Here is a 22,865-nt window from a genome sequence, read left to right on the forward strand (position 1 = left end):
GGCGTGAAGGAGAAGATCCTAGAAGAGGAGTATAGCTGGTGCTGGCAATGTATATCCATCAACCATTCTATACAATACCATAGACCTTCCACTGGGATTCAGAGGAACATGATTTAGGAGAATGTGTGGGAAGTTTGGCGTGTTTTACCTCATCCCTAATAGTTGTGCATAGTGCACCATCTACCTGCTAGGACGGGCTGAGTGACTGGAGCACATGAAGGTGACCACTTGTGCCCTTTAGTCACGTGTTCTTCTGTCACAGAGTGGAATGTGCTGTTACTTATTGCGCATGGGACAAATAAAACCATTAGTTATCTCATGGAATTTGTTATTGTTACATAGTTCTTCTACCGTGCCAACAGTGTGTCCAGCATGGTACTTTGTTACCATATGTTGTGGGGAGTCATTTTCATGCACTTTAACCACTTGCCCTCCAGAGGATTTGTGAGATCTGTGTTTATATAGCGGTCTCTGCCCCTTCAGAGATACTTGGCAATCACCGGGTGCCTGCGAGTAATAACCAGCTGGGACCCGGCCATTGACAGCCGAGGCCATAAATGGCGGTTCAGAACTGCAAAATCACATACATACATATATATATATATATATATATACACACACACACACACACACACACACGTGATTTTGCGCACCAGTGATGCCCTGTAGCAGTATTTTTGCTATAGCGCGGTGCAGAACTGGTTAAAAATTATCAATGATCGGTGTGAACATGTCTATATATGTATGTGTGTATTTAAAGTGTAAGCTCACCTTTTCAGAAAAAAATTAAACAGTGAACTAATACCGTACACCCTCCTCTCCACTGTACTTGCCTTTGTGGGCAATGAGCGGTCAGTACCCATGCCAGTTTAGCAGTCTGTGGATTTAAAATCCCCACTCTTCTCCCTCTTTCTGCAGGGCTCCTGGGATGGATCAGAGTGATTCTGACTAGTCAGTGCCAGAACAGAGCATTGCTCTGATCTGTCCCAGAAGAGCTGCAGAAATAAGGGGGAGAAAAGTGGAGATTTCAGATCCCCAGACCACTATGATGGCATAGGCTTTGACAGCTCATCACCTACGAAGGTATATACAGCGGGGAGACCCTGTACGGTGTTAGTTCAACTATTGTGAAAAGCTGACCCTCTAAAAAAAAAAAAAAAAAAGTGAACAGATAAAAGGACTTGAGGAAACACGTTACTTAGAGGTGTTGATACACCATCCACCATGTTGTTTACTTTGCTGCTGCAGATTAGACAAACTTGTAGGCAGTAAAGTGCACAGGTGAAGAAGCCCATCACCATACACTGTGGGAGTTCAAGGATAAGTTCACCACCTTTTGGACAAAAAAAATAAATGCACATTTTTTTGCAGGCAAAAAAAATGTGCATTTATTATTTTTGTCCAAAGGAGCCTGTAAAGCATTGCACCAGCGATCAGTAGATCGCTGATGCCATGCAGGTCTCCTGCAGACCTGTCAGAATATCTGCTTGCCATACGGGATGTATAGTCAAGCAGATATTCTGACAGGAAGCTTGAATGAACTACCCGGCGCTCCACAGCGCCGTGGTAGTTCATTGAAAACTACAAGCTGACAGCCGCTAAGGCTGCCATGACATGTAGGTACTCATTCACAGAACTCTGTCAATGAGCGACGTGGCTGTGTGGGCGGGTGGAACATGTAACATGTTCCAAAGGTGAATTTACCCTTTTAATCGGTGTTGAATGCAAAAAAATAAAAAGATTCCCGCATCCACACAAGCTGGGGGGGGGGGCTACATATGGATCGAAATTTGATGCTGAACTGGCCAAATTAGGATACGTGTGCACCCGGCTTAAGAACAATAGAAGGGATTTTTTTAGAGTTAAGTTAAATAGAATATATAGTATTTTTAAATCAGAGTTTAGTGTCACTTTAAAAAAGCCTATCCTAAAAACAAGGATATAGCTGGGGAGAGTGAGGGGTACAAGGGTTGCAGCAGAGAGCCTTGGACACAGCGGGGGGGGGGGGGGGGGGTGCAGAGATTAGTTGTGAAGAAGAATGCTGTTGATATGGGTGCAGAGGTGAGCTGAAGTGGGGGATTGATGTGGAAGAGCAGTGGCCCCTTGGATGGGGTGGGGGAGAGCAGAGATGAGCTGTGAAACAGGGACTGTGGATGTGGGTGCAGAGGTGAGCTGGAGTGGGGGGGGATTGAAGTAGAAGAGCAGTGACCCTTTGGATGAGGTGGGGGAGAGCAGAGATGAGCTGTGAAACAGGGAGGCTGTGGATGGGGTGCAGAGGTGAGCTGGAGTGGGGGATTGAAGTGGAAGAGCAGTGACCCTTGGATGGGGTGGGGGGGAAGAGAGTGCAGAGATAACCTATGGAAAAGGGAAGCTGTGGATGTAGGTGCAGAGGTGAACTGTAGGGGGGAGGGATGCAAAGGTAACCTGCGGATAGGGAGCACAGAGATGAGTCATGTATAGGGGTGCAGAAGCAAGCTGTGGATAGGGGTGCAAACGTGAACTGTGGACAAGGATGCAGAGGCGAGCTGTGGATAGGTGCAGATGTATGCTTTGGATATCAGTACAGAAAAGCATATGTAATGGAGTTTTGTCTCACCGTTTCTGTTTAGTATTGCCTTGCTGTGAAACAGAATTATTAAACTGTCCCTATACTATTTAGGTCAGTATTGCAGTCCACCTTACCAGACACAAACAACACAGAAGGGCATCTCTGTGTCCAGCAATGTGTGGTGCAGACCTATGCTGCATTTCATGGATATAACTTTGGAAGTCATCTTATGCAATCTGATTCACAAAACTGTTGTGGGCACCTAACTGCATCTCTTTAGACACAGCTTTGTGCCTTTATGTACAACCAAAGGCTCTAAACAAGTATCAAATCCAGTTACAAAGTGATGCACAAGCCTCATAAAGAAAATTATAACCTTGCTTTACCTTTCCTAATTGTGCTACCATCACCTTCACTCTCTCTCCCAGACTCTGCAGCTCACAGTGGGAGGCTTTCAGCAATAAAAAAAAGTAGTGGACAGGACTAGGTGTGGTCAGGTGCTAATTGACAAGCTATATAACTGTGAATAAGCAATGACACTGATGATAGTAACATCATCTGGAAAAAAAAAACTGCATGCAAATGCAAGCAAGCACAGTCTACAAGAGAGTGGCAATGGTGCTCTGAATTCAGGAGCAGTGCATTTTTGCTGCCATGCCCTCACAGGAAGCTGCATTAGGTGAACTTCACTGGCAGGATCAACAGATATTAGAGGGACTTTGCAGTGGCCGAAAAGAAAACTAGGTTCAGATGAATCTATAATTAGGTACTACACCACATATTTTTAATGGAAAGCCATAGTTCTATTTTAACACTTAAAGGAAACTTGGAGTCTGGCACTGCTGGTGTGCAGAACAGGCATTGAAATGAGGAGTTATCACTGCAAGCTGACTTATCTGGCTTCAGGTCTGTGAATATACTGAGGGAGAACAGACTATTTTTCTCTGTATAGGTTTGTTTATATATACACTCTGTCAGCTCAGGTTTACTAGTATAAGGAAGAATACCTGTACAAGAAAAGAGAATATATTTTGTTTTTTGATACTTTGCTGCTTTCTGTCAGCTGAAAGCATTCCACACCTCCAGACATATGGAATACCTGCTCCCCCACCGCACAGTGTGCTTCCTCCTGCCACAGAGACACACACATCACTACAGGACATAGGAGCTGACAGAAGGAACCACAGCATGCAGCAAGGGGACCTCTGAGTTCCAAGATTCAAGTTCAATGGTCCAAATTCCAAGTTCAGAATACTAAGATCGGTGTTCAAAGTTCCAAGATCCAAATTCCAAGTTCAGTGTTCTGAGATCCAAATTCAGAGATCATTGTTCCAAATTCTGTGATCTGAATTCTGAATTCAATGTTCCAAATTCTGTTTTCTATGTATCTAGTTCAGTATTCCAAGTTCCAAATTCTGTTTTGCTTAATTTCCGAGTTCCATGTTCCAAGTTCAATGTTCCGAATTCTGAGTTTCGCATTCCAAGTTCAGTGTTCCATGTTCAGAATTCCAAATTCCGCGTTCCATGTTCAGAATTCTGAGTTCCATGTTCCAAGTTAGGTGTTCCGAGTTTTGTGTTCCGCATTCTAAGTTCAGTATTCCAAATTCCGAGTTTCATGTTCCAAGTTAGGTGCTCTGAATTCCAAGGTACAAGTTCAGCATTCCATGTTCCGAATTCAGTGTTCCAAGTTAAATGCTGCATTCAGTTTTTTAAGTATCAACGTATTTACACCAACCTCATTACACAATCTTTTCACAAAGAACGTTTGTTGTAAAAATATGAAACAAATAAAGCTTTTAGAGGAAAAAAAAGAAAACGGAAGTCTATCATTGTCCAATGAAGTGAAAGAACATTTTCTTACGTACACGTACAAAGGTCACTGCGTGTTCGGCAGCCAATCAGTAGACGACTTTACAGCGAGGCTCGGAACGCGTACGTTGTTCCTGCGCTCTGTTCCCGGTGTGGAAAGTGAGGGAAGATGGCGAAGCATCATCCAGATTTGATATTTTGCAGGAAACAAGCCGGAGTGGGTGAGTCTCTCGGGGACCGGGAGTGAGAGGTGGGCGGTCTGGGATGAGCCCGGTGCTGGGATGGTTCTCAGGGTCTCTGATTGTAGTCAGGCTCTGCTGATGTGATATACATGTGGCGCCTGTAACTTCCTTTCATGATGAATGCACGTAGCTCACGAGTTATTGTAATTGAATAGAATCTCTGGCCGCCATCACATATGTGGGCACCGTGGTGGGTTAAGTGAACCTTTGGTCCCTGGTTGTCTATAGTTTATGCCCCCCCTTTGTACCGCAGGAGTACTACTGTTAGGGCTGTGTGAAGTCCAGGGCAGTTGTTAGCAGCAGCAGATTCTATCGTAAGGAGGATGGGGTTTGGGCTGTGTTAAAGAAGCTGAGGTATACCGGCAGCAGTACATGCCAGTTATTGCCCACAGCCCAGAGTCCCTACATATCGGGGGACTGTGATCCTTCCTACAGCTGCTGCTATTATCCAATGCTTCAATAAAAGAATGACTACAGCAGTATAATGAGCCTCTAAGGCAAGGTATATGCCATACACATGTGATGGACCATGTGTGCCCATTCCTGCGTGTCGGACAATATATTGTTTAATTGGGCTGCCCTTCACAAGAAATACACAAAACAAGTCCCTGACCCTTTCCCAAAATTGCAAAACCCCAAACCGCGTGCTGCAGTGGTACTATGCAGCTTGGCGTGCACTAGCAGTTGTGTGGGGGAGCAGAAATGCACAACATGTGACCCTGTATTCATATGCAGTGTTCCATCTGAATGAGGCCTCGGTCACACAGGCTCCCTGATCTGTACACCCATGCAGAGGGCTGTGTTGATGCACCTGGGAGGTGCCCATGGTCTAGACCTATGGTCTCCAAACTGTGGCCCGGGGGCTGGATGCGGCCCTTAGCTTGCTTTTATCCGGCCCTTGGGGCATTATTCCCCCCCCAATCAGCAAAATTGGGGCACTGTTCCTGCCACTGACATTAATGATGGGGCACTGTTCCTGCCACTGACATTAATGATGGGGCACTGTTCCTGCCACTGACACCAATGATGGGGCACTGTTTACTCCCACTGACACCAGGACATTTTCTTCTCCCACTGGCCAAAGTCTGGCCCCCCTAATGTCTGAAGGATAGTAAACTGGCCCTTTGTTTATAAAGTTTGGAGACCCCATGGTCTATACAGCTGGGTGCAGTCAGACTGAGAATCAGTAGCTGGCAGGTAGTTTGCTGTGTCTGCCTTTTATTGATTTTGACAGGCTGCTAGCAGTGGGCTTTACATACCTCCTGTGCCTCCAGTGTGCCAAACTATATACAAGGGGCATTGAAGTCAAACCGGAACTTTTAATTTTACAGGTATAAAAAGGGATGCTAGCGTGGCGATACTATAAGCAGTAGTAAGTGGCAAGTGTGTCCTATTACTGATAGGCGGCACACACGTCGCAGGCCAGTCCTGAGAACGTTAATCAAGATGGCAAACAGTCCGTGCGTGGAACAGCGTATGATGTAGGTTCTTGTGAATGAAGGCGTAAGACCCTCAGTTATTTGCAGAAGACGTCAAGCACAGTACATTGATGAGCTCAGCCGCAGTAAGACATTTGAATGGTGTAAGCGTTTGAAAGATAGCTGTACATCCGTTAGTGACGGTCCTGGCTGTGATGGTTCCCTGACCACAGCAGTCATTCCTGTGAACATTCAGCACCTGAAACGCCCGTTCCTGGATAACTGACACCTAAGCTGTCGTGAAATTGCACAAGAGACGAATCTTTCTGTGGGAACAGTGAACTAAATGATGACAAAGTGAAGCAGGCTGTCCTGGGGAGGGTCAGGCGTACTGACAAATCTTTCTATGCCGACGCTTTCCAGGCATTAAACGCTAGGATAAGTATATAAATGTAGCACGGGAGTATGTCGAAAAAAATATATAGTGCTTGTATGTGTATATATACAATTATTTTTTTTTTCTTTGCTGCATGCGTATAGCACTAAACATATATTTCTGGTACACAGCATGGTAAAGTTCTTTACAAGGGAATTAATTTTAGATTTTAATGTAAGTAAGAATGAAAATGCTTGTTTCGAACTTTCCATTCAAATGGAACAGTGGGGACACCATAGTTTTTAGTGGAAGACAGCGTAGCACTGTGTTCTAGCATTTAGGGCCAGTTCACACTAGAATGCGGTGTGGGAAAGGCACATTCCATTTACATTTCCTGCATTGCCCTCAAAACACACTTCCTTTGTGATCTGCTTTGGGTGACAATATAATGTTAACAGCACCCCAAATGCAGATCGCAAACTGTACGTTTGCAGGCACCAAATTAGAGCACCGCTTTACCATGCAATTTGGTATGGCGCATTTTTAAAAGTAGTGCATGCGCTACATTGTCCATGTTCCAGTGCGATTTCAGCCTGTTCAAATGAATGGGCTGCAAAATCCATTGCATGGGAGCACCTGCCGTGTTCCTGTGTGATCCCGGTGTGAATGGGCCTATATATTTCAGGCATTTCCTGTGTTAGTAACCCTTTTATTCTGACAATTTTTTTTTTCCAGCTCTGCTAAAAATGTTCTTTTGGACTAAAAATACTTATAACCCTGAACATTTTATTAATATTTTGTTGCCATAAAGAGATGGCAGTTGCAAATAATCTTTTGTTAAACAGTTGTGCAAATACTGTGCATCAAACCTGTATTTCTAGTAATACCATTTGGGATTATATTGTGTTTGCATGTTTTAAGTGTTGTTGCAAAGGGTCTTTATATTAATGTCAATGTGATAGTTCTGCTTTTTTTCTTTTTAATAAATTCACAGACCTTTCTAAAATTCTGTTTTTCACTTTGTCATTATGGGGAACTAAGTGTAGAATGATTAGAATGAAAAAATAACTTTAAACTGTAGTATCAGGCTGCAAAGTGAGGTGGGGTCTGAATACTTTATGAATGCACTGTATATGTGATCTTAAAGTGTTACTAAACCACACCACCATAAAATCAGTCTGTATATGTAGTAAAGCATGCTCACTGTGCAACCTAAGGGGTTATTCTTCTGCATTGTGTAAAAAAAAAATAAAAAAGCCATTTGGTCCTGACCTCTCTGCCCCTCCTCTTGTTCAAATGTCCATGTCTTATCTCCTGATCAGACAGTCTGAACCCATAGCCCTTCTGCACATGCTCAGTTTAGTGTATTGCTAGAGAGATTTTTCTTTTCTTGGGAGATTGCATGTGATCAGTACAGGGCCAATCAGCACTGTCCAGACAGTGGGTCACGGGTTTTGCATCCTCCTAGAGCAGAAAGAAAACTCTTCCTACAAGCTCCTACTTAACTAGTGCTCTGCTGAACACTGGTAGAAGTCACAAGACTGCTATATACTGCTGAAGAGAAGGTATTTTAGCAGTTTATATTTACTAAAATAATTGCACTTCCATGTTCTGTGTACTGTGGGAGATCAGATATAGTGAATGCAGGGTCCTGGGTTTAGTAACACTTTTTAAAGCAGTTGTTTCTAAACAAAGAGTTTACTGTCCTTCAGATTTCAGGGAGGCTGGACAGTGCCCAGTGGGAGTAAAATACCCCATCTTTGGTATTAGGGGGAGAAATGGTACCCCATTGTTGGTGTCCACAATAATGCTTCAAGGGCCGGCAAGCAAAGGGCCACAACCAGGCCACAGTTTGCTGACCATTTCTTTCAAGTGTTACTTAACACTAGGTGTTTTATGCTTGGATGCATTGTCTGCATTACGATAAGGTACTGAAGGCAGCAGAGCACTAAGCTTCTCCTGCCATCCGTACAATTGCTACGAGGAGGAAGAAGAGGCATGACCTGCTGTGCGCAGTTCATTTGTGGATGCTCGCAGCACTAGATGGGAGTGTGCACTGCTAATCAAGGAGACACCCACAAACAGGGAGGAAATTTAACAGCTTGGGGACCAGCCACAGGATGAGACCAGTGATAATTGTAAAAAAAAAAATAATCCTCTCCTGTAACTGTGGACACCTTTACACAAGTCTAATCATTGGAGATCAGGCTCAGTTCCCAGCACAGCTAGAGAACTGGCCACGCTGTGCTCTCTTGCCTGTTGTGATTAATTTTTAATAGGAAAGCAGAGGGGCTGGCAGGAACCAGGGAATTCATATAAAGGAAGCAATACAAAGAGAACAGGGTACTTTTTTTTTTTTTTTTCATACAAGTACATGGTACAGCAGGCACATATCAGGAATATGAAAGGTTGGGTTTATATATTCTTTAAGTGCAGTTCTGCTTTTGCAATCAAATTTGGGTAACTTCCACTATTTGTTTTTATTCACACAGCATACCTAAAATGTCTTTTTTACAATTTTTTTAGTTTTCCTTAGAGCAAGGCTATGTGCTCACTGCAAGCTACTCTGAGCAATTTGAAACCTCCATTTTTTTATTTATTTTTTTAAATCTTTAGAATAGAGCAAGTAAAAATGTTAGGAACAATTGTCCGCTGTTAGCAGCAAAAGTGGAAATGCGTCCCCCTGTCCGAAAAAAAGACACAGTGGGGAAGATTCCTGCATCCACAAAGAATATGTGGATGGGGGAATCGGTTCAGTTTTTGTTCAGCCCACTTGCTGATCAAAAAAACGAAATGGTGTATTTCCAGCTTAAGAAGGAATGAGCAGAAAATCATCTAAGCTAACAGTTATCAGAAACTTAGTTGCAGTTATTTCTGCCCAAGGGAGCACACCAGTTGCTAAAAGCAAAGGTTTAATGTACTTTTGCCAAACACAAATGGGTACATTCACTTTGATTATTTTCCTTTATATACAGTAAATAAGCATTATCTGTTTGACTCCTTTGTTTCATTGGGTTCTTATGATCTAGTTGTAGGACTTGTGTGGAAAAACATCACATTTTAGGTCCTATTGTAAAAATATTGAAAGCTCAAAAGGGTGAGGGTGAAGCACACAGCAGGTTGTAAAATTACTTCTGGTATGGTTGTAGGAGAGTTGGCGTCTTTCAATTTGCTTTAGTTTGAGAGGTTAAAACAAAAATGAATGAACATTTTCAGAATACAGTTTCTCTGATTTAAAGATTTTGATTGAAGAAAATATTTTTTGTGTTTTTATAAGAACATTTTATGGGTTTATGGGTTTATAAATGCTATAGTCATAGACTAACCTTTTGTGTTTGTTTGTTTTTTTGTTTTTTTTAGCAATCGGAAGATTGTGCGAGAAATGTAAGTACTGTAGTAATTTCTTTATAACTTATACAAATTGTATACTTTAAGAGAAGGTCTTTCTGCCGAACTGGTCCATCCAGAAGAAACGCATTGGGATATTACAAAAAAATTGGCAGCTTTAGCTGCAAATGCACTATATTGCCAAAAGTATTGGGGTGCCTGCCTTTACACGCACATGAACTTTTAATGGCATCCCAGTCTTAGTCCGTAGGGTTTAACACTAGAGATGAGCGAATCGAACTAGGCGAACCGGAATTCGAGTCGAATTTCAGGAAATATTCGATTCGTGTCGAAACCGAAATTTTGCCTACTTCGGGTGCGCGAATCGAACATTTCCCGATCAGCCGGCAAAAGTGTCCCTGCAGTGAGCTCCGCTATTTCTGACAGTTCTCTGACAGAAGGAACACATGTTTAGCGGTTGAAACATTGTATCTATTAGTTTACATTTAGGATACAGATGTTTCAACCACTGTACATGTGAAGAAGTTGTGAGAGAACTGTCAGAAATAGAGGAACTCTGCACATACACTTTTTGCCGGCTTGGAATTATTCTTCTTTTCATCCTACTTCTTCTTCTTCTTCATCCTCAGAAGAAGAGGATGAGGATGAGGATGAAGAAGAAGAAGAAGAAGAAGAAGAAGAAGAAGAAGAAGTAGGATGAAAAGAAGAATAATTCCAAGCCGGCAAAAAGTGTATGTGCAGAGTTCCTCTATTTCTGACAGTTCTCTCACAGCTTCTTCACATGTACAGCGGTTGAAACATCTGTATCCTAAATGGAAACTAATAGATACAATTTGTATCTATTAGTTTCCATTTAGGATACAGATATTTCAACCGCTGTACATGTGAAGAAGCTGTGAGAGAACTGTCAGAAATAGAGGAACTCTGCACATACACTTTTTGCCGGCTTGGAATTATTCTTCTTTTCATTCTTCTTCTTCTTCCTCATCCTCATCCTCATCCTCATCCTCTTCTTCTGAGGATGAGGATGAAGAAGAAGAAGAAGAAGAAGTAGGATGAAAAGAAGAATAATTCCAAGCCGGCAAAAAGTGTATGTGCAGAGTTCCTCTATTCTGCAGATACACTTAGAGGAGCTCTGCAGATACACTTAGAGGAGCTCTGCACATACACTTTTTGCCGGCTTGGAATTAATCTTATTTTCATCCTACTTCTTCTTCTTCTTCTTCTTCTTCTTCATCCTCATCCTCAGAAGAAGAAGAGGATGAGGATGAGGATGAAGAAGAAGAAGAAGAAGTAGGATGAAAATAAGAATAATTCCAAACCGGAAAAAAGTGTATGTGCAGAGCTCCTCTAAGTGTATCTGCAGAGCTCCTCTAAGTGTATCTGCAGAATAGAGGAACTCTGCACATACACTTTTTGCCGGAAACCGCTGTATGGAGTGAATGTCCCAGAACTGTCAGAAATAGACTATTTATGACAGTTCTGGGACATTCACTGCATACAGCTGTTTTAACCGCTGTATGGAGGGAATGTCATGGAACTGTCAGAAATAGACTATTAATGACAGTTCTGGGACTGTCCTTCAATGCAGCGGTTGAAACATTGTATGTATTTGTTTCCATAAATGGATCCATTTATGGAAACAAATACATACAATGTTTCAACCGCTGCATGGAAGGACAGTCCCAGAACTGTCATTAATAGTCTATTTCTGACAGTTCCATGACATTCCCTCCATACAGCGGTTAAAACAGCTGTATGGAGTGAATGTCCCAGATCTATCAGAAATAGACTATTTATGACAGTTCTGGGACATTCACTGCATACAGCTGTTTTAACCGCTGTATGGAGGGAATGTCATGGAACTGTCAGAAATAGACTATTAATGACAGTTCTGGGACTGTCCTTCCATGCAGCGGTTGAAACATTGTATGTATTTGTTTCCATAAATGGATCCATTTATGGAAACAAATACATACAATGTTTCAACCGCTGCATGGAAGGACAGTCCCAGAACTGTCATTAATAGTCTATTTCTGACAGTTCCATGACATTCCCTCCATACAGCGGTTAAAACAGCTGTATGGAGTGAATGTCCCAGATCTATCAGAAATAGACTATTTATGACAGTTCTGGGACATTCACTGCATACAGCTGTTTTAACCGCTGTATGGAGGGAATGTCATGGAACTGTCAGAAATAGACTATTAATGACAGTTCTGGGACTGTCCTTCCATGCAGCGGTTGAAACATTGTATGTATTTGTTTCCATAAATGGATCCATTTATGGAAACAAATACATACAATGTTTCAACCGCTGTATGGAAGGACAGTCCCACAACTGTCATTAATAGTCTATTTCTGACAGTTCCATGACATTCCCTCCATACAGCGGTTAAAACAGCTGTATGGAGTGAATGTCCCAGATCTATCAGAAATAGACTATTTATGACAGTTCTGGGACATTCACTGCATACAGCTGTTTTAACCGCTGTATGGAGGGAATGTCATGGAACTGTCAGAAATAGACTATTAATGACAGTTCTGGGACTGTCCTTCAATGCAGCGGTTGAAACATTGTATGTATTTGTTTCCATAAATGGATCCATTTATGGAAACAAATACATACAATGTTTCAACCGCTGCATGGAAGGACAGTCCCAGAACTGTCATTAATAGTCTATTTCTGACAGTTCCATGACATTCCCTCCATACAGCGGTTAAAACAGCTGTATGGAGTGAATGTCCCAGATCTATCAGAAATAGACTATTTATGACAGTTCTGGGACATTCACTGCATACAGCTGTTTTAACCGCTGTATGGAGGGAATGTCATGGAACTGTCAGAAATAGACTATTAATGACAGTTCTGGGACTGTCCTTCAATGCAGCGGTTGAAACATTGTATGTATTTGTTTCCATAAATGGATCCATTTATGGAAACAAATACATACAATGTTTCAACCGCTGTATGGAAGGACAGTCCCACAACTGTCATTAATAGTCTATTTCTGACAGTTCCATGACATTCCCTCCATACAGCGGTTAAAACAGCTGTATGGAGTGAATGTCCCAGATCTATCAGAAATAGACTATTTATGACAGTTCTGGGACATTCACTGCATACAGCTGTTTTAACCGCTGTATGGAGGGAATGTCATGGAACTGTCAGAAATAGACTATTAATGACAGTTCTGGGACTGTCCTTCAATGCAGCGGTTGAAACATTGTATGTATTTGTTTCCATAAATGGATCCATTTATGGAAACAAATACATACAATGTTTCAACCGCTGCATGGAAGGACAGTCCCAGAACTGTCATTAATAGTCTATTTCTGACAGTTCCATGACATTCCCTCCATACAGCGGTTAAAACAGCTGTATGGAGTGAATGTCCCAGATCTATCAGAAATAGACTATTTATGACAGTTCTGGGACATTCACTGCATACAGCTGTTTTAACCGCTGTATGGAGGGAATGTCATGGAACTGTCAGAAATAGACTATTAATGACAGTTCTGGGACTGTCCTTCCATGCAGCGGTTGAAACATTGTATGTATTTGTTTCCATAAATGGATCCATTTATGGAAACAAATACATACAATGTTTCAACCGCTGCATGGAAGGACAGTCCCAGAACTGTCATTAATAGTCTATTTCTGACAGTTCTATGACATTCCCTCCATACAGCGGTTGAAACCGCTGTATGGAGTGAATGTCCCAGAACTGTCAGAAATAGACAGAAACTGTCACAGAACTGTCCTTCTTCTCATCCTTCTCCTTCTTCTCATCCTTCTTCTCATCCTTCTTCTCATCCTTCTCCTTCTTCTCATCCTTCTCCTTCTTCTCATCCTTCTCCTTCTGCTCATCCTTCTTCTCATCCTTCTCCTTCTTCTCATCCTTCTCCTTCTCCTTCTTCTCATCCTTCTCCTTCTCCTTCTTCTCATCCTTCTCCTTCTCATCCTTCTCCTTCTCCTTCTCCTTCTCATCCTTCTCCTTCTTCTCATCCTTCTCCTTCTTCTCATCCTTCTCCTTCTCCTTCTTCTCATCCTTCTCCTTCTCCTTCTCATCCTTCTCCTTCTTCTCATCCTTCTCCTTCTCCTCATCCTTTTTCTTCTCATCCTTCTCCTTCTCCTTCTTCTCATCCTTCTCCTTCTTCTCATCCTTCTCCTTCTTCTCATCCTTCTCCTTCTTCTCATCCTTCTCCTTCTTCTCCTTCTTCTCATCATTCTCCTTCTTCTCATCCTTCTCCTTCTTCTCATCCTTCTCATCCTTCTTCTCATCCTTCTTCTTCTCATCCTTCTCCTTCTTCTCATCCTTCTCCTTCTCCTTCTTCTCATCCTTCTCCTTCTTCTCATCCTTCTCCTTCTTCTCATCCTTCTCCTTCTCATCCTTCTCCTTCTCCTTCTTCTCTTCCTTCTCCTTCTTCTCATCCTTCTCCTTCTTCTCATCCTTCTTCTTCTCATCCTTCTCCTCCTTCTTCTCATCCTTCTTCTCATCCTTCTTCTTCTCATCCTTCTCCTTCTTCTCATCCTTCTCCTTCTCCTTCTTCTCATCCTTCTCCTTCTTCTCATCCTTCTCCTTCTTCTCATCCTTCTCCTTCTTCTCATCCTTCTCCTTCTTCTCATCCTTCTCCTTCTCCTTCTTCTCTTCCTTCTCCTTCTTATCATCCTTCTCCTTCTTCTCATCATTCTCCTTCTTCTCATCCTTCTCCTTCTTCTCATCCTTCTTCTTCTCATCCTTTTCCTTCTTCTCATCCTTCTTCTTCTCATCCTTCTTCTTCTCATCCTTCTCCTTCTCATCCTTCTCTTTCTTCTCATCCTTCTCCTTCTCCTTCTTCTCATCCTTCTCCTTCTTCTCATCCTTCTCCTTCTCCTTCTTCTCATCCTTCTCCTTATTCTCAGCCTTCTTCTTCTCATCCTTCTCCTTCTCATCCTTCTCCTTCTCATCCTTCTCCTTCTTCTCATCCTTCTCCTTCTTCTCATCCTTCTCCTTCTCCTTCTTCTCATCCTTCTCCTTCTCCTTCTTCTCATCCTTCTCCTTCTCCTTCTTCTCATCCTTCTCCTTCTTCTCATCCTTCTCCTTCTTCTCATCCTTCTCCTTCTTCTCATCCTTCTCCTTCTCCTTCTTCTCATCCTTCTCCTTCTCCTCATCCTTTTTCTTCTCATCCTTCTCCTTCTCCTTCTTCTCATCCTTCTCCTTCTTCTCATCCTTCTCCTTCTTCTCATCCTTCTCCTTCTTCTCATCCTTCTCCTTCTTCTCATCCTTCTCCTTCTCCTTCTTCTCTTCCTTCTCCTTCTTATCATCCTTCTCCTTCTTCTCATCATTCTCCTTCTTCTCATCCTTCTTCTTCTTCTCATCCTTCTTCTTCTCATCCTTTTCCTTCTTCTCATCCTTCTTCTTCTCATCCTTCTTCTTCTCATCCTTCTCCTTCTCATCCTTCTCTTTCTTCTCATCCTTCTCCTTCTCCTTCTTCTCATCCTTCTCCTTCTTCTCATCCTTCTCCTTCTTCTCATCCTTCTCCTTATTCTCAGCCTTCTTCTTCTCATCCTTCTCCTTCTCATCCTTCTCCTTCTCATCCTTCTCCTTCTTCTCATCCTTCTCCTTCTTCTCATCCTTCTCCTTCTCCTTCTTCTCATCCTTCTCCTTCTCCTTCTTCTCATCCTTCTCCTTCTCCTTCTTCTCATCCTTCTCCTTCTTCTCATCCTTCTCCTTCTCCTTCTTCTCATCCTTCTCCTTCTCCTCATCCTTTTTCTTCTCATCCTTCTCCTTCTCCTTCTTCTCATCCTTCTCCTTCTTCTCATCCTTCTCCTTCTTCTCATCCTTCTCCTTCTTCTCATCCTTCTCCTTCTTCTCCTTCTTCTCATCATTCTCCTTCTTCTCATCCTTCTCCTTCTTCTCATCCTTCTCATCCTTCTTCTCATCCTTCTTCTTCTCATCCTTCTCCTTCTTCTCATCCTTCTCCTTCTCCTTCTTCTCATCCTTCTCCTTCTTCTCATCCTTCTCCTTCTCATCCTTCTCCTTCTCCTTCTTCTCTTCCTTCTCCTTCTTCTCATCCTTCTCCTTCTTCTCATCCTTCTTCTTCTCATCCTTCTCCTCCTTCTTCTCATCCTTCTTCTCATCCTTCTTCTTCTCATCCTTCTCCTTCTTCTCATCCTTCTCCTTCTCCTTCTTCTCATCCTTCTCCTTCTTCTCATCCTTCTCCTTCTTCTCATCCTTCTCCTTCTTCTCATCCTTCTCCTTCTTCTCATCCTTCTCCTTCTCCTTCTTCTCTTCCTTGTCCTTCTTATCATCCTTCTCCTTCTTCTCATCATTCTCCTTCTTCTCATCCTTCTCCTTCTTCTCATCCTTCTTCTTCTCATCCTTTTCCTTCTTCTCATCCTTCTTCTTCTCATCCTTCTTCTTCTCATCCTTCTCCTTCTCATCCTTCTCTTTCTTCTCATCCTTCTCCTTCTCCTTCTTCTCATCCTTCTCCTTCTTCTCATCCTTCTCCTTCTCCTTCTTCTCATCCTTCTCCTTATTCTCAGCCTTCTTCTTATCATCCTTCTCCTTCTTCTCATCATTCTCCTTCTTCTCATCCTTCTCCTTCTTCTCATCCTTCTCCTTCTTCTCATCCTTCTCCTTCTTCTCATCCTTCTCCTTCTCCTTCTTCTCATCCTTCTCCTTCTTCTCATCCTTCTCCTTCTTCTCATCCTTCTCCTTCTTCTCACCCTTCTCCTTCTCCTTCTTCTCATCCTTCTCCTTCTCCTTCTTCTCATCCTTCTCCTTCTCCTTCTCCTTCCTCATCTCCAAGGGCATTTAAATTAAAGGTACAGTGTTCTGCACTAATTTAAAGGCTCTCTGAAGCCTAGAAACCCTTTAAATAAGTCATCTTCGTAGCGGAGAAATTCGCATCGAATCGAATTTCACACTGGAATTCGCCGAATCAGCCGAATCGAATTTTTCATTTCTTCGCTCATCTCTATTTAACACTGAGTTGGTCCACCCTTTTCAGCTATAACAGCTTCAACTCTTCTCGGAAGGCTGTCCACACAGTTTAGGAGTGTCTCTATGGGAATGTTTGACCATTCTTTCAGAAGTACATTTGTGAGGTCAGGCACTGATGTCGGACGAGAAGGCCTGGCTCTCAATCTCCACTCTAATTCATCCCAAAGGTGTTCTGTCGAGTTGAGGTCAGGACTCTGTGCAGGCCAGTCAAGTTCCTCCACCCCAGACTTGCTCATTCGTGTCTTTATGGACCTTGCTTTGTGCACTGGTGCGCAGTCATGTTGGATGAAGAAGGGGCCATCCCCAAACTGTTCCCACAAAGTTGGAAGCATGAAATTGTCCAAAATGTGTTGGTATGCTGACGCCTTAAGAGTTTATACTTGGCACAATGCAGTACTGTTCTCCTGGCAACCGCCAAACCCAGACACGTCCATCAGATTGCCAGACAGAGAAGCATGATTCGTCACTCCAGAGAACACGTCTCCACTGCTGTAGAGTCCAGTGGCAGTGTGCTTTACACCATTGCATCCGACGCTTTGCATTGCACTTGGTGATGTAAGGCTTAGATGCAGCTGCTCGGCCATGGAAACCCATTCCATGAAGCTCTCTATGCACTGTTGTGCTAATCTGAAGGCCACCCGAAGTTTTGAGGTCTTTAGCTATTAACTCTGCAGACAGTTGGCGACATCTGTGTGCTTCAGCATGTCCTGACCCCACTCTGTCATATTACATGCCATGCCGCTTCGTGGCTGAGTTGCTGTTGCTCCCAGTTGCTTCCACTTTGTTACAATACCCCTAACAGGTGACCATGGACCATTTTTAGTAACAAGGAAATTTCACAGATGGACTTATTGCACAGGTGGCGACCTATCACAGTACCATGCTTGAATTCACTGAGCTCCTGAGAGTGACCCATTCTTTCACAAATGTTTGAAGAACAGTCTGCATGCCTAGGGGCTTGATTTTATGCACCTGTGGCCATGGGGGTGATTGAACCCTGAATCTAATGATTTGGAGGGGTGTCCCAATACTTTAGGCAATGTAGTGTATATCATCCCGTAGAGAATATCATGCTGTGCAATGTATGAGGCCCAAGAGTTACTACAGATACTGAAAGTATATCTTTTATATAGTGACTGATATTTTGTATGAAGCCCCCACTGCTTCACTACCATGCCTAAAATGCCATACATGAGAAACTGCACTGTGTTGTAAATTTTCATTAAAAGAACACTACATAATGAGGTTCAGTCTCAAAATGGTTAACCTTGTGTATTAGAGCTATATTGCTGTGCTGTTTAGACAGTCGTACTGTGTTTGGCAACAGGGGACTTCTGCATGACATTTGCGAACCAGTTTATCTACATAACTGGTACCACCCTATACATGGCATGTGTCATGTCTTTGAACTATTTGCGTTTATGTTTTTATCCATTATCACAGTATAAATCTCTTGCATGATTTTCTATATAGATTGTGTGATCACCTGTTGAGGCAGAGGTTTGACTTCTTGTATGATGATGCACTGCAGCTCCACCCCTGACCTGACACCTCCCACACTGGCAGCTTCATCATCCTGCAATCCTTTGTTTTGAGCCTCTGACCTAAAAAAAAAAAAAAAATCTCTCTCTCTCTATATCTATATATAATTTCTATAAAAATAATCACAATTCGGCTTGGCTGAAAACACTAGGTAATGCATCTGCAAATCAAAACTGTATTTAATGTATTGCTGGCAGGACAGCATACATTTATTTGCATTATATTGCATGCCTTTTGTCATGCATGGAAACTTTTGAAGGGCCAATACGTTTCACTGTATGGTACTTTTGAAAAAGTTTAAAACTTTTTTAAAGATTTGTATGATCATGCATAATAATGCTGTACACTTCATCTACACAATATTTTCTAAATTTAAAAGTTTAATTTCTTTCCCTTATTTACATTTTCTTTTGTAGGTGATGGAAAGTGTGTAATATGTGACTCCTACGTACGCCCCTGTACACTAGTGCGCATATGTGATGAGTGTAACTATGGATCTTACCAAGGACGATGTGTGATTTGCGGTGGCCCCGGCGTGTCAGATGCTTACTACTGCAAGGAGTGCACCATTCAAGAGAAAGATGTGAGCAATTCAGCAGAGAACAATGAGCTTTGGTTTATTGCGTGCTTACTGTGCAGCTGAAAAGCTAAGTTCAAACCCCCCCAACTAAAGTGCAGCTTCCCTGTGTATCGGTATACCGTTAATATACCTCCTTTGCAGAAAAGATAAAGCTTTCCCTATGTTCTGGTTCATCTCAGCCTCTGCTTTCTCTATATAAAACTCCTTCATGACTTCTGCTATCTGTCCTATGGGACAGCAGAACAGTTAGTAGAGCAAGCAAGTTCTACAGCAGCAGATGTAATTGCACCACACCCTGCTCCCATGATCTATGTCCTGCCCACCTCCTGAAGTTATATACTTCTCCAATGTATTTATTGTCAATAGGTACCATTCTCCCTCAATACACAGCCAGTGTCACATACAGTGTCCTCGTTTTGCTGATTGGATCATTTTTGTGCCTCTCCTTATCCCTGCACAAATTGTTCTTTTGGCAAAGTGAGCACAGTGGAGCAGAAGGAACTGAGCAATTGCACAACAGGATATGTGGAGCAGAGCTTTAGTATTGAAAACTGGCTAAGTGTGTCCCTGGAAGTCTGTAAAAGCTCACTATACAATCTGATTGTACACTCTCCTTTAGATCTATAATCTACTATGTAGACAAGGGCCTGCCTGATTGGATAGATGGGTTTGTCCTTAATAATTTTGGTATATCTATAAAGGAGATTGTACAGATTTTATAGTGTATGGCCACCTTTATACACCTGAAATGATCCAGTGTACATGTGCCCATAGGGAGTGAGGAGAGACAGCTGAGTGAAAGATTATCTGATCTTTTTCCCCTGGATTTAGGTTTTCACATTACAATTTCTGCTGCAATGACCAGTTTAGACCCTTGCACTTAAGTGTTTAGCTCATGCTCATTAATTAGCAGATTTGGATCTTCTTCAAATGGGCTCTGAGACCCATCGTCTGTGCTTTAGGCTGTATGAAGATGTAGTGGCTGCACAGATGAATTTTGACATGTGACTGTGTTGGTGCAGCCACTGTATCTGCATCCCCTTCTATAGGCTACCTGCGCACAGCTCCAAGGTGGCTACATTACATAGTTAAGGCATTAAGTACCAGGAAGATTTTACAATGAGGCTGCATGCACATCTGCACATTCATGGAACATATGAAAACAACTGGTGCTGTGCTTGTGGTGCCATTAGGTAATGGCAGCCCAAATGCGACAAAATGTGCAGTTAAAAACTACAAACCACAACAAGCCAAAATGCTCCATGAGCTACTTTCCTTAATTTTTTTGTGTGCTGGGCAGCCCATCGAAATCAATGCGCTGCCCTCTGTGTATTGCGGGAAAAACACGCCATGTGTAGTCACACTGCGCTAGGTGTGAATAGTGGCAGTGTATGGTCACTTTAAAGGAAGAAGTAGGAAAGTGTTGGAAATAAAAAGGTGGTATAGTAATGAGGAAAGAGGTGCAAAAGCGCAAAACATAGACTGTAATCAACCTTTTTTGGTAAAAAAAAAAAAATGCTGCTAAACGCGAATACAAAAACGCTACAAACTACAGAAAAACTCGCATTACCAGCGATCTTAAACCGCCCACTGTGCATGGAGCCTTACCAAAAATCAGAGTGTGTGTGGTGTGTTTTTTTTTTTTTTCTTTCCCACCGGTTCACATATATGCGGGCTGTGTTTTGCGCAGGCATGAGAGCCCATTCATTTGAATGGACTCCCCTGACACGCAGAGAAGAAGTCTCTGCACTTCTGAAAACGCAGCCCTCGGTTTCCAGTACGGTTGCGTTTGCCAGTGCGGGAACTAATGGCACACACAGGTCTGCATTTCTCTGTGCGGGTGGTGCGGCTGTGCGGATCTGCAGCGGCACCACCTGCACAGATGTGAACCTAGCCTTAATGAAACTTCTGCAACTGTCAATGGGTATCAGCTGTCTCAGGCTGAATGCCTCCATAAGACTTTCATCTTTTCCTATATATGATAGAATTCACATCAGGGCTTATAGAAGGTAATTTCAGAAAAGTCTGGTGTTTTGTTCTTTTGCTTTTCTTAGGTGGTTCTAGCTGTGAGTTTTTGGAAATGCTGTTGGAGGACCCATGACCTAATACAGTTTTCTGACCCTGGACAGCGTGCTTCATTCCAGAATTCCTTGATGGTCTTCAGATTTCATGGTGTCCTGTGTTGATTTGGGGCACCCAATGCCAGATGTAGCAAAGTAGCCACAAAACATAACCAAGCCTTCTGCATTTTTGGGATTTTTCTTTTGAAAGCTCTTTTTTTTTTTTTTTTTTTTTTTTTTTATCTGTAAACCTAGAGCCGATGTGAGTTGTCCGAATCCTCCAGTTTTATATCTTCTGTTCAAAAGGACATTCTCAGAGAAGCGTTGTGGCTTAGTATGCATTTTGTCAAATAACAGTCTAGCTTTTTATAGAACGTGGAATCCTCCTGGGGTGTCTTTCTTTGAGCCCCAATGTTGCTGAAAAAGCAACAGATGCGCCCGGGCACTCTGAAGTTTTCCTTGGCTCATTGTCTACCATTCTCACTATCTTTCTGTTCAATCTGGGGACTATTTTCCTCTTGTGGCCATGTCCAGGGAGGTTGGCTACACTCCAATGGACCTTGAACTTCTTAATTGTATAATAATTGCAACTGTAATCATAAAGCTACTAGGAGGTGGTATAGCCTCTTGACATGTGGGCCTATATGTCTTTCCCCCCCCCCCCCTTTTTTTTTCTTTTTCTTTTTCTTTTTCTTCTTCTTCTCTCTTGATCTCAGACAGCTCTTTTTGCTGGTCCTTGTTTAGTGTGGTGCACACAATGATTACAAATAGCAGCATTACTACTTTCTCTCTATAAAGCCCAATTTCAACGCTCCAGCATTCTCCTCTTTTTCTGGCGCAATGGGCGATCCTTCAGCGTCAACATACAATGCAGGGCTGTCCCACCTGCCATCAAAAGCAGACAGAGTTGTCATGCTTGGTGATCAACAAGTGTGGTGATCATGGCACTCGTAGCCTGAAAACTTGCACAGAGTGCTGGAGGAAGAGTCTGCTAGAGCCTGGCATTGCATCCACAGTCCACTGGCTGCAGGTGCAATGCTTTACTGGCTGCAGGTGCAAAATAAATGCACACAAAAGTTATATTTTTTCTTTTGTTTAAAGCCATACTTTGGGCTTTTAATTTAAATGGACCCCCAGGAGGCAATAATTGAATCGCTTTTAATCCAGAGGTATCCTCTGCAGTACATTTATGCCACAAGGTGTGTCTGTCTGTCTGTCTCAAGGCGCGTACAATCCTATTTTTCTTATGATGGATACTTGAGTAATCGCGTGGGCAAGGAGATGCACACCAACACCCAAGGAGCTATTTGGGTTTTTGCCTCAGTGCTCGGTAGAAAAAGTATTGTGATTTGAATGTTTGTTGCTGGAATACACCGACACATAGCTGTGGTAAACACACTCTGATCCACATGTTGTTTGTTTCTGGTGCATGGTAAAATTGGTCAGTATGTGTTTCATGTTCATTCTAAATCTGTTTGCACTGTTGACTCAATCACCATCAAGGGTGACTGCCAGTTTATACAGTTATCACATAGCTGTTACTATTATATTAGAGTAACTTATAAACTGCATATGCATCACCTGTCAATGTAAGTGGTAATGTTTTATTGTAATCTCTTCTTCCCATGGGAACAAATCTGTTGTTTTTAAGCTGCAACTGGATCTAAGCAAACAGCAGAACGATTGTATAATTTGCCCTTTCTTGCTTTTGTCACATGTTGTAATTTTTTTGTATGGTTTTTTTCTATTTATCTTTCAGAGGGATGGTTGTCCTAAAATTGTGAATTTGGGCAGTTCGAAAACAGATCTTTTCTATGAAAGAAAAAAGTATGGATTTAAGAAGAGGTAGTCCAGAAGCTGAATCACTGTCACAGTAGCGTTTTTGTTAAGTTTTGTGGGAACCGTTCCTATATTATGTATTGAATTGGATCAATAAAATGTTTTTACAACAAA

General features: G+C 42.4%; 1 protein-coding gene across 1 annotated transcript; it reads left to right on the plus strand.

The window, feature by feature from the left end:
* Positions 1-4,440: 4,440 nt before the first annotated feature.
* Positions 4,441-22,865, plus strand: PHF5A (PHD finger protein 5A). The gene is made up of 4 exons (XM_089681977.1): positions 4,441-4,578; positions 9,754-9,777; positions 18,689-18,855; positions 22,672-22,865. The coding sequence occupies exons 1-4, from the start codon at positions 4,527-4,529 to the stop codon at positions 22,759-22,761; spliced, it is 333 nt and encodes a 110-aa protein (XP_089538103.1). The 5' UTR covers positions 4,441-4,526; the 3' UTR covers positions 22,762-22,865.

The sequence above is a fragment of the Staurois parvus genome, unplaced genomic scaffold (assembly GCF_062004578.1).
Source record: "Staurois parvus isolate SC_StPar_1 unplaced genomic scaffold, SC_StPar_1.0 ptg000282l, whole genome shotgun sequence".
Classification (NCBI taxonomy): Eukaryota; Metazoa; Chordata; class Amphibia; order Anura; family Ranidae; genus Staurois; species Staurois parvus.

What these genes read in the sequence shown, in the direction of transcription:
- PHF5A (XM_089681977.1), top strand. Translation starts at nt 4,527, where the DNA reads ATGGCGAAGCATCATCCAGATTTGATATTTTGCAGGAAACAAGCCGGA. An exon ending in CGGAAGATTGTGCGAGAAAT is followed by an intron (nt 9,778 to 18,688) that starts GTAAGTACTGTA and finishes TTTCTTTTGTAG; the next exon opens with GTGATGGAAAGTGTGTAATA. An exon ending in GCACCATTCAAGAGAAAGAT is followed by an intron (nt 18,856 to 22,671) that starts GTGAGCAATTCA and finishes TTTATCTTTCAG; the next exon opens with AGGGATGGTTGTCCTAAAAT.